This window comes from Artemia sp. Qi Xiang Cuo, chromosome 8 (assembly GCF_049724085.1).
Source record: "Artemia sp. Qi Xiang Cuo chromosome 8, ASM4972408v1, whole genome shotgun sequence".
NCBI classification, from domain to species: domain Eukaryota; kingdom Metazoa; phylum Arthropoda; class Branchiopoda; order Anostraca; family Artemiidae; genus Artemia; species Artemia sp. Qi Xiang Cuo.
Genome location: NC_142801.1, coordinates 32,220,251 through 32,232,531, shown reverse-complemented (window position 1 = coordinate 32,232,531; position 12,281 = coordinate 32,220,251). Strand labels below are relative to the sequence as shown.

The 12,281-nt window shown below is 34.3% G+C and overlaps 1 protein-coding gene across 1 annotated transcript in view; it reads right to left on the bottom strand.

Moving 5' to 3' along the window:
- Positions 1-12,281, bottom strand: part of LOC148949329 (retinoblastoma-binding protein 5 homolog) — a 327,298-nt gene that overhangs the window by 307,658 nt on the left and 7,359 nt on the right. Inside the window, exons 3-5 of the mRNA XM_089092675.1 lie at positions 4,897-5,042; positions 2,626-2,907; positions 407-645 (exon numbers count right to left, since the gene is read on the bottom strand). Of these exons, the coding sequence (XP_088948801.1) occupies positions 407-645; positions 2,626-2,907; positions 4,897-5,042 (667 nt within the window). The remainder of the gene's footprint in view (positions 1-406; positions 646-2,625; positions 2,908-4,896; positions 5,043-12,281) is intronic.

Here is a 12,281-nt window from a genome sequence, read left to right as displayed (position 1 = left end):
CTCCTTACTTACAGTTCGTTACCACGAACTGTTTGATAAGGGTAAAGATTTTTTTGCGGCTACGTTCAAAATCTCAGTGAGTACATTTTGAAAAAGAGCTGCACAAAAAGAGCCATAGAACCTAAATCTTACGAGTCTTAAGTATATTAAATATATTTAATTTCAATTATTGTACAAAGTTCAAGGGCAATGAAGAACGAAGTTACAATCCTGGTTAGATTTACTCTTAAATCGTAGAGTTAGTTTTGGTAATTTTAGGGTGATTTTGTTTTTCAGTAAGCAAGTACCTAGACTTAGCTTTGCTTCTAAAGCGTAAAGGTAATTTTGGTAATTCTATGGTAATTTTGATTGTAAGTAAGCTAACGCCTAGACTTAGATTTACGCTAAAAGTAAAGGGTTTGCATACCTGATCACCGTGACTATTAATCACTATTTTGGGTTCTGTGGGTAATTTAAAATCCCAAATCCGAATTCGATGGTCGGAAGTAACTGCAGCGACAACATCTTTGGCTAATGGATGAAATTTGACTAGAGAGATTTTTCCATCAGAAGAATGGCTTTCTATAATTAAATCTGGTATGTTTGAAGAATCAGTTAAACCCATTTCTGGAATGTTCCAAATTCTTAGTCGACTATCTTCACACGCTGAAAGAAGAAAGAGGTGAAAAGGCAAACAAAGAAGCAAGAAAAAAAAACTGCGTCGACTCAGGTTTCTGTAAAGCACTTAGTTCTCGCGTACACGTGTGATGTGTGCCAGTAAATTGAATACGCATGCCTAGTTTGGGGACCAAAAGTGCATAATATACACTACCTAAACGATGAAATTAAAAACAGTGAAAAAAACTACTATCAATAACTTACTGCAGCACCAATCTACCTGAGGCAAAAAAGGGCTTTAAAATCATTCTAGGAACCAAGCATGTCACTTACGAATCTGCCATAGCAGTTTTACGAATTCCAGCACTTAAAGAACACAAGTGCCATCAGATGTGTAAATTTGGACACTCCGTGCTCTTGAGTGATAAACACCATTCCCTAAAACCACCCACCTCTACAGTCAACAGAAATGCACGCCACAAGAACAAACTTGAATCAGTGTACTGCAGGAAAAATTGTTTCACTAGCTCAATCGTTCCATTTTTTTCAAGTGTGATAAATCGTACTTAGTTTTTACTACGTTGTAAAAGGTAGCGTAAACTAGTTGCAACACTAGCCGTAACTACAATAGCTATTTTTATTAAATGAATCTTGATTCTAAAAATTTCGATACGATGCCTCTGTTTTAAATGGGCTGTTTTCATAATTTAGAAGCCCTATCTCGAGGGCTGCAATTATAATATCACCCCCAGAAAGCAATCATTTGGATCTTTCGACCAATCCGATCGAAACTATCGTCTAAAAGTTTGATATAATGCCATATGGGGTTGTGGGGACCTATAGGGCGTGGAAGGGGTCGTAGTTGGCCCAGTGATCAATTTCGACCCTTACTTAAAAAGGACACTAAAACTTTTAATTTCTGGTCAAATGAGCCTTCCCAAAATTTCTACAATCAACCGATTTCTACGATGAAACCAGAAAAACAAAAGAATACATGTGATGCATCACTCTTTACTAAGTCAACACTATTGCCTTGAATAAAGCTATTACAATAACTAAAACAAACTAAAAAATAACCACATTACTCAGCTGCAGAATGAAGCTATTCTTGGAGCTTCCAGATATTATTTTGCTTATCTGTGAGATAATGAAAATGTCAGTTTTAAGGAACAACAATTTGTTTGTTTTGTAGACTCTCAAAAAGTGGAGGAATATCCTGACAATTAACTAAAACCTCATCCAGGAGCTGGCGCATAAACCCGTGTATAGATACGAACTGAGTACAAAGAGTCGTCAATATTCCTGTGATACTGTATCTCCATCTGGACATACCAGGAGCACATCTTCTCACCTCCGATGTAGGCTACTCAATCACATTTCCTTTTCTTCTCTTATAAATTTTTCTAAATGGTAAGTGGCCCTAACCGTTTTGAAACTTTTTATGAATTTCCAAAAGGATAGATTTTTCTCCGAAAGGACGGATCATGTTTTTAGCGTGAGACTCCTCCCAAACTGACAAACAAACCTTTCTGTTGGCATGAACTGATACATAGTTAACATTATTACTGTGACATTTTATCTCCACCTTGACGCACAAGGGCACATTTTATCTTTTTACTACAAACGTACTTGATAACATATTTGTTGTTCCCATGTAAATTTTTCTAGATGGCAGATATGTCCAACGTTTTTGGGTCTAATCATATGTTGGCATACTTAATGTAATTATTTTATAATTTTCAATAGTTTATTCTAAAAAATTTCAAATCTAAAATAACCAATTATTATAATGAATATTAAACACAGTTTACACAACATAAATATGTTTTTTTAACGATATTGTTATTTTTTTAGACAGAGGGAATATTTATTTAAAACGAATAGAAAAAAATGGCTTGACCTTCTCACAACAACCCATATATTAATTCAGAACATAGTTTAGATTTTTTTAGTCAGTTTAATATTAAGTTTTCGCTTTACGTCTAGTTATTGTCTCATTAGACTATAAGAATAGAATATAATCCTAACCAATAGCAATCCTAGAATTATCAAACGGATCCCAAGCTAAGTCCATAGCTTTGTAACCCGAAACTAAGGCCGAAACAACACCACTGCCAATTTTGCCAGTGTTTTCAAGATTAAATATATCTACTCTACCACCTGGCCCCAAAAGTGGAATGGCAATTCTTCGGGCGTTCACTTGAATACCATCACATTCAGCAGGCAAAGATTCGTCAAATCCTTTGATGTTTTTAATATGCTTTTCGCGTAGAACTTCACCTTTCAAATTTTTGTGCTTCGACGAAAGAGCTAAAAATAACAAAATATTTCAGCATCAGTGAATGACGTAAAACATAAAAATTTTTCTCTTTTAATGAGATATAGTGTTAACTTAAACACTGCACCATTAAAAAATTAACGACTTCAAAAAGACAAATAAATTCAACAAATTGTTATCTATTCAAAAAGGTGCAAATGGTCTAAAGTAGAAAAAGAAAATGGAAGATGGAAGTAAAAGTGAAAAGGGGGGTTATGATCCTTGAACAGAAGTACATTACAATCAATCTTTGTAAAATGAGACGTTGTTTTCAATTGAATTTTGATGAAAGGGGTGGGAGAGGGAACCGATCTTCAAAATAAAATAAAAAGCTCTAAATTAAAACCAGTGCCAAAGCTAAGAAGTACTCTTTGCTTGTGCCACTGTAACAGCCGCAACGTAAAAAGCCCTTGCTGGTTGCCCGTGAATGGCAAGCAAAATAGAGACAATATTGAAAACTTGGCAGAAAGAAAAGAAGCATAAAAATCGCTTTAAATAAAGTAATTTAGTTTCTAGTAATACGAAATTTATGGTTTATCTTTTTTCAATTTTGTTGAGTAAATTTGTCAGGTAAAGAGCATAACTTTATGACCAAGATTCTTGTAAAGATCTCGGCTATAGATATTAAACGTGGACTTTACAAGGAGATTTATATATCATTCTCCTGCTTTTATTCTTTTCATCCGACCTTTAATAATAAATGGGAAATTTAATTGAAAAATAATAATTGTAATAATTGTCAAAATAATAAAATTTTAAGTAAAAAAAAAAAAGGCAAAAATTTTAATTGATAAGTTAAGCAAAGAAAATGGAAAAAACAAATCCTAAAACAAATGTTTGATAAAAATACATACATCAAATGGGGTTAATTTTTATGCTTATTCTACATATTGAAATTCGTTATACGTTAAGTTAAAAGTTACTCAGATGCTAAGAATATAATAACATCTGCATAAATTCAGTAAGAAGAGAGAAACGCCCCAAAAAGGGGAATTAATCTTGATGAAAATTAAACCATTAATCAAATTTCAATAAACCAATTCAACCTGTTCGAAAATACTATAGTGGTGGTTTCAAGCCCTTATTTAGAAGAATACGTAATTTCTTATTGAAGAAATATTATATGGACAGGTTCCTTCTTATTGCACAAATCATTGATTACAAATAAAACACTGCATTCATATGGTAACTTCCTCCCCTTTCTATATGAAAAACAGATCAAAATTATAACCTGAAAAGTCATTTGGGGTATTTCTGTCCTAACCTCCTAATTCTGTTAAGAGTTGCAGATTTGTAGAGACGGCTTTCATTTCCGAAGCATTCTTATGCAAAAGATACACTTCTGAATAAAGGGTAGGAGGTTGAGAGGCGGCAGTCTTCCTCACTTAGGATAACCCTGAATGATGTTAAACGGACATAAATTAAATTAAAACGAGGTTCTTGCTCAAAAAAGCAAACGTTAAAATTTGAAACATACAGACTTAATCTCTATGTATAAGAAGCTACCAGCTCTTCATTCTCTCTCCTATTTACGTTAAGAATTAGTATTAAGAGCGGATAAGAGGGGGGGAGCAGTGGGGCAAGTACAGGATGATCCTGTTTTATGTTGTTTTTTTTTTTTGTTGTTGTTGATGTTACTAACTAGAACTGTACTGAGTATCAAGTACAGGAAGATAAGTCTGCGAACCAATATTATAATATTGGAAGCTGAAGTGATGACAGTTGCCAAGCGTGGTCCTCAAAGGTTAGCGCTCCAAAAGACGGAGGAAGATTTCTCAGATGTTTTCCAGAGAAAGTTTTCGGTTTGTTTTGGGTACCCGTCTGACTGACCGTATTTCAAACAGTAGGCTGTATGAAAAATCATAGTTCTATCCCGCTTTCTAGGGCTATACTGAGAGAAATGTTGAGATAAACAGGAAAGCAGTTTCATGCTATTCTCCTTAAAAAAAATATACACCCTATAAATAATGACCTTTAGATACCAAATTTAAATACGGTTAAACTGCTTGGTGTGCAGTTGGACAATGACCTTAAATGGAAGTCCCATATTTCCCACCTATTTAAATCTGGTAGTTTTCTCCTTAAATATTTCTCCCTTCTCAAACGGTTTTCCATATCGATCCATAACCTTAAAGTAATTTACTGTTCTTATATGAGACCCTGTCTTGTACATGCCTGTCCTATCTGGTACCCTGGAATGATCAAAGATCAATGTTCTAAAATTGAAAGTATTCAAAAAAGAGCAATAAAAAATATACTGGGGACGTCCTATACTACATACGATGAAAGTTTAGCTTGACTTGAACTTACTAAATTGGAATCACGACATCACATCCTTACCCTGAACTTTGGTCACAAGTGCCTTAGTTCTGACTATCATCGATGTTTCGTACCCTTTTGTAACCTATTTGGTTTCCCATTTTAATATTTGATTTAGAACTTTTTGTTTTATGTATATCCCCTAACACCTGTTTTATCATTGTAATTGTTCTGACGTGCTTATGCTAGCTTTTGTGCTATTTTAGCCAATAAATCGTATTTTATGAGCAGGATGATTAGGGCAGAAAATTTTCCTTAAAAAATGTTGATTTCTTTTGGTATAAAGGACAACAACCTTCTTCAGGTGTCGGCGAGGACAACTTAAATATTTCAAAAAAGAACCCCCTCTAAATGATGACCAGTGAAAAAAAAGACCAGTGAAACCTCCAAAGGTTTCACTGGTGTCAAACGGAATTTTTTCGGAAAATAACTATCGAAAGTCCTTATAACTCAGCTAAATATCAACCACCCAGCCAACCCCCCAAAAAAAATCGAGGACGCACCTTACAAGCAAAAAGGTCCGAAAAGATATGCATTAATTAAAAAAGCCGGTCAGTGAAAAAAAAAAGAAACTTAGTCAAAGCTCTTATGGATTTTTCGACAACAGTGCCGACCCATCCCACCTTCAGAGAGAAACGAGGGGTGATTCAAAATGAAACCCTCTATAAAGTATTACTCTTTAAACATCTCACAACGAAAAGAAGCGAGCTAGTTAATTAGCTATCTATTTCCCCTAATTTGAAGTTTCCTTAAGCTGATATTGTTAATTTTTAAGAAAACAAAACTACCCCCACACGCGTAAATGTGTTCCTTATATATATAATATACCAATTTGTATTTATCTAAAGAAAAAAAAAAAAAAAAAACTTGCAAGTGCGGAAGTTAAAAACAAGAATTCCAACCAACAAGGCAGACACACCCCATAAATTTTTAAAAATATTAAAATATATTTTTTTTAAATTTTAGCTTTCTCGGTAAATCTTTGCTATATATTAAGTTTATTTCCATCTGTTATAGATAAAATAATAAGAGGATTGGAGAAGCTTTAAAATGTTGGCTAACAAAATATGTGTTATTCACAAATCCTCCCCATTCCAGGAAAAGTTCTGCAATACCCTCCCCTGGAATTGACCCAGCGTGCAACTATGAAGAGGGGACTCCATCCATTAATACCCTTTAATGAGCCCTTTGAATACATTCTTCCTAATAAAATTTACTTCTTCTTTTTTTTACAAAGGAACATTTTAACAATATTTATTAAAAAAGATAGAAATTGGGCAACCAGAAAACTTCAAGAACCATCAGCATAAACGCCTTAGAAACCCACGGACGGGACCCCAAAGCGCAGTCCGGATTTTTTCGCAGGGGGGGGGGTAGCAAATAAAACTTAGAAAGATAAAAACAATTTTAAATAAATTTTTGTTACTTTTTTAAGAGTCGAGAAAATATCTTGGGGAGAGGAGAGAGTGCGTTAAACTCCTTAGCCCCTCCCCCCAGATTCGGCCTTGACGGGATGAATAACAAAACAACTTCTGGCTATTTTTTAAATTAGTGTTCAGATTTTTACTGTAGTGCGTTTTGGAGTACTGGTAAGAGTGTTGTCTTAAAGGACTTTAAAATCAGACATTTAAACTTCTTGTACTTACTTCTTCATATGCAAGGGTTAGTTTTTCTTCGTTTCAATTATTTCTCATTTTTTCTTTCGCCATTTCTTTGGGTTGACAAACTATTTATTTACCAGACCTTTTCACCTTTAGAATCAAGCATAGGTCAAACGGTACTAGACCTTGTCAAATACAAAGTAGTTCAGCAGAGGAATTTAAACGTTCCATAGTTTTGAACATAAGCTTTAGGATGTCAACTAAATAAAAAAAAATCAACTGAAAGCAAGGAGCAACATTTTAATCTTAAAACGACAGAAAATTATAGCGTATATGAGAGGGGTTGTCCCCTCCTCAATTTCTCACACTTCAAGCTAAAGTTTTTAGGTACTTTAAAAAAAAACTTCTTATCGTTCTAATACCTTTGTGTTTTAGGAGTCGTTCTTGAAAAATTGGGACAAAAGATAAAACTTTAGCGTATAGAGCGAGGTATTGATGAGGAGGCAACCCCCCTCATATACGATATAATTTCTGTTTGTTTTAATGTTGCTCCTTACTCGGGTCCAAAAATTGTTTTTTATATTTAGTTCCAATCGTTTTTTTTAAATAGCACCGGGAAATCCATCTCCCCCTCCACGGAAAAATCCTCTAGACAATTCAATCCCGGTGAAAATTTACCTCAAACAATTATCATTAACATCTCCACGTGTTAAATTGAGTTGACAAAGAGAAAGTAAGACAAATACAAAGAATTTCGTATAGGAAATCTGAGAAATTCCCCCAGTGTCCATTTTCCCCTGAGAAGTTCATCCCCCGGAAACTTCCATCCCCATGTGAAACTATCACCCGCAGAAAATTCACCCTGCTCCCTAACCGAAAAATGTATGCATACTTTCGAATAACAAACACTATGCGTAAACAAAAGACAAATTTCATAGCTTAAAGACATTTTCCCAGGGGCTGTGGGGGGTCATATTATTTCCAAAGGGACCATTCAACTATGTTGAACAATATGGTTATCTTAAAATATTGACATAACGACTTTGACGAAAAAGGGGAGTGGAAGGGGGTTTAGCTACCTTCCAATCTTTTTGGTTACTTGAAAAGAGCAGTAGAACTTATAATTTCAATTTAAAGGAGCCTCTCCTGATATTTTAGGACCAATGGTTCGATAAGATAAACTTTGGAAAAAAAAAATAAATACGCATCCGTAATCTTCTTTTGGCAAAACATTTAAAATTCCGCATTTTTGAAGATGCGAGCTTGAAAAGTAGGACTCTTTGATACACTGAATCTGATGGTATTTTTTTCATTAAGACTCCTTGACTTTTAGGTGATCTTTCCCCCTTTTTTCGAAAACCAGAAAAATTTTCTCAAGCTTGTAGCCTTTGATCAGTACAACTAAACTTAATGAACCTTATATATTTGGAATCAGCATAATAAGCCAACTCTTTTTATACATCTATTGATATCAAAATTCCGTGTGTTATAAGTTTCGCTTACTATTGAGCCGCGTCACTCCTTACTTACAGTTTGTTACCACGACCTGTTTAATTGAATTGTTGTTTGATAAGTTGTAGCTTCTCTATATTTTCCCTTAATATCTGTATATTTTGTCTAAAATATAAAGTGCTAAATTTCCAAAATATTTTCAGATTAGGATTTTCCCATAGGGGACAAAGGTTTCAGAAAAAAAAAATATTTGAACTTTTGTATTTATTAGTAGTCAAAAGAATTTCTTTTTGGATGTATACCCTAAATAACAAGATTTTATTAATTGTAGCATCACCACTTAGAGAAAGATTCGCCATGGTCAACCCATGTATATTTTCTGGACATTTCCAAGAATTTTTTATACCACAAACTGTTTTTGAAGTCAATAACGGTTACAAATTCAGAATAAAAAAAAATCCCCTCCAATTATTAGAAAAAAACTACATTAATTTAGCAAAAAATCGTCATTTTTAAGTCAATTGAAGAAACATTCAACTTAGACCTACATATTTCTAAATTCATTGATTTTTTTTCTTTCAAATATCAAGAAATACCTAAAGAAATTCTTATAGAATTTTTGTATAAGCCCAGCAATTCGTTAGAAACCCAGTTTTTGAATATATTCAAACACTAAAAAAAGAAGAGCTTTCATAGCACAATCCTAAATGTTTTAATACCCTAGAATACATTCTGATCATCAATTTATTCTTCATAATGATTAGGTTTCTTGTATATTTTCTGCCATTTAGCCGATTAAACAATTGAAACATCTTTGAAGGTTCTTTTCACAATTTTTATAAGTTTTTTTCTATATTGTTCAACTGAGTGCAGTAAGTCATCTTTCCGCGTCTAAAGGCCTCTTCGTATTTCGCTTTTGGCCAAATTTGGGAAGGATCCTGACAAAAAAGAAGAAAAAAGGAGGAGGGAAAACTTGGATTCAGACAGATGACCAGAATAAACTATTTTACAAAGCAAAGCAATGTACAACAAACTGACATCAAATCGTAAATACTGCAAATACCTATGAAATGACTTGTAAGTCGCTAGATATACTAAACACAGCTAAACATAACATGATTGTCACAAAAATTCACCTATAATAAAATATTATAGGTACAATATTCGAGTAGAATAAAAATTTGGGTGTTGCCTTTAGACAAAACTTTGGGTCTCAGCTCTCTGAGATGCTTTATACTTTAACATGTCCCGGGAAGATTTTTTGAACAAAAAACAGGCTCTCGGTTATTTTTTCTGTTCTTTTGTGTTCCAAGCAAAAGGTTTGCCTGTTTAGATTTCCCTTGGAGGGAGGGGGAGAGTTTCATTTTCCTCACATATATTTTTAAAATAGCTTTTTGAAAAATGCATTTTGTCTCGTATTTCCAATTTTAAAATAACGACGAGCCTCCTCAGCTAAATTTTCGTGAATTAATGCCGTTGAGGTGTAGAAGAAAGTTTCTCTGCATCGATTCTGACGTTATGAATTTTCATTAAAGAAAACAATCTTCTCTCGGATTTTTAAATCTTTTTAAAACTTGAATAATGAAAAAAAAATCTTTCTGCATTTAAAAATACTTATATTAACATCAGTGCTACCATAATATAACGGTTGGCGCTAGATAATATTTTTAAAAGGAAAAGTTTCCCGATAAATGACGTTTCTCCGCTTGACGGACAAGAGGTTTGTCCATAAATGACGTTTAATTTTCAATCCACTGGCTGAAAATTAACGAGTTTCTCGGTTATATTTTTTTTAATTATATATATTTTTCGTTCATTTTGTCAAGCGTCATACATAGCCAGTTTGGTATTAGAATGTATTTACTGACAAAGGGAGAAATGACTTGAATCCTTTTTCATTTTTGATCTTTTTTGTTTGATTACATTTTTACTCCTGCTCTATAGCAGGTATCTATGTCGGAAGTCAATCACTCCTCATGAATTGGATATAGAATTGATGGCTAAAAGCTACAAAAGTCTGTTGTAGATTAAACAGAAGATAGATATGGGACAGTACTGGGACAGATATATGGGAAAGATATGGATAATACTACCTACAAAACAGGGAGGTACAGACATGTCCACCACAAGCAGTGCCTACAATAACTAGCTTATAATTACTGTTTCGATTTTCAAAAAGTGAATGACTCGTGAGTAGTAACCCCTCAGGAGGTTCCACGAGAACACATGTGCTGCCATCTACAATTTAGTCTACCGCTGACTGGCTATATTTTATTCAAGGATTATCGATCCACGAACGGGTCAATGACCCCTTTTTTTAAGGTCAAGTTATTTGTTGTTTTCAAGTGTATTGTCTCCGGAGTGAAGTTTGCACATGCGCATTAACGGTGGGGAATGTATTGGTCTATGATTTGAGGGGGAAAGTGAATTTCCGAGAACTGGATTTAAATAATCACTAGGGGGAATGTATTGATCCAGGACTCGACTAGGATGGTGTCAAGGTCGATTTATTTGTTGTTTCCATGTGTAATGACACTGGGGGTGATTTACATAATAACTAGGGTGAATGTATTGATCTAGGGGATTTTATTTGGTGTTGTTGTTCGTCCAGGTGTAATGACACTGGGGGTGATTTACATAATCGATAGGGAATGTATTGATCTAGGGGAGTTTATTAGTTGTTGTTGTTCGTCCAGGTGTAATGACACTGGGGGTGATTTACATAATCGCTAGGGGGAATGTATTGATCTAGGGGAGTGAATTTCCGAGAACTTGATTTACATAATCGAGGGGACTGTATTGATCGACTCGAGGAGAACTTATTTGTTGTTGTTGTTCGTCTAAGTGTATTGACTCCGGAGTGAAGTTTGCACATGCGCATTAACGGCGGGGAATGTGTTGATCTAGGTCTCGACTAGGACAAGTGAATTTCCGAGAACTTGATTTATATAATCGCTGGGGAGAATGTTTTGATTCGATAACGGGAAACAGGAAGTACATACCTCCTTCTAAGCCAATCAGAGAGTCAGTTACATCTCATTCTAAGCCAATCAGAGAGTCGATTACATATGGTTTCCCATTAAATAGCAAAATCGTCCTTGAGTTTTAGTATATAACGGCCAAGCGGTGTGATTAAATATTAAGAAAGTTCCAAGACACAATGGATAGAGCAATGGAATATATTGATGAGCTAGAAGCCTTGGCTACAGCGATTTACAATGTGAGTTCTGTTTAGTAAATTTTCAAGTTTTATTTTCAAATAGAATCATTTTACACAGTAACCCCTCCAGTAAATTCAAATTCCGGTAACACCCCCGCACACACACACACAAAATACAAACTCCACTATATATTGTTTATACTCGCTAGAAAGCTTAAAATATGTTCTTTTTTAACTTGTAAACCTCACCTCCCCCCTCCACACACCTCTCAGTTTATTACTTTAATTATTCCATTGGAAATAATTCTGTTTTTGATAAATTTATTCTTTCTGTAAGCCTATCCCATTACATCGCAATTTATCCTTGAGATCTGGTATATAATGGACATGCGTTGTGATTAAACATTCAGAAAGTTCCAAGACACAATGGATAGAGCAATGAAATATATTAATGAGCTAGAAGCCTTGGCTACAGCGATTTACAATGTGAGTTCTTTTTAGTAAATTTTCATACTTTATTTTCAAATAGAATCATTTTACATATTAGCCCCTCCAATTAATTCAAATTTAGGTACCCCCCCCACCCACGCCCACACTCCAGACCCCCCTATATATTTTTTATACTAGATAGAAAGCTTAAAATATGTTCTTTTTTAGCTTGTAAACCTAACCTCCCCCCTCCACACCCCTCTCAGTTTATTACTTTAATTCTTCCATTGGAAATAATTCTGTTTTTGATAAATTTATTCTTTCTGTAAGCCTATCCCATTACATCACAATTTATCCTTGAGATCTCGTATATAACGGACATGCGTTGTGATTAAACATTCAGAAA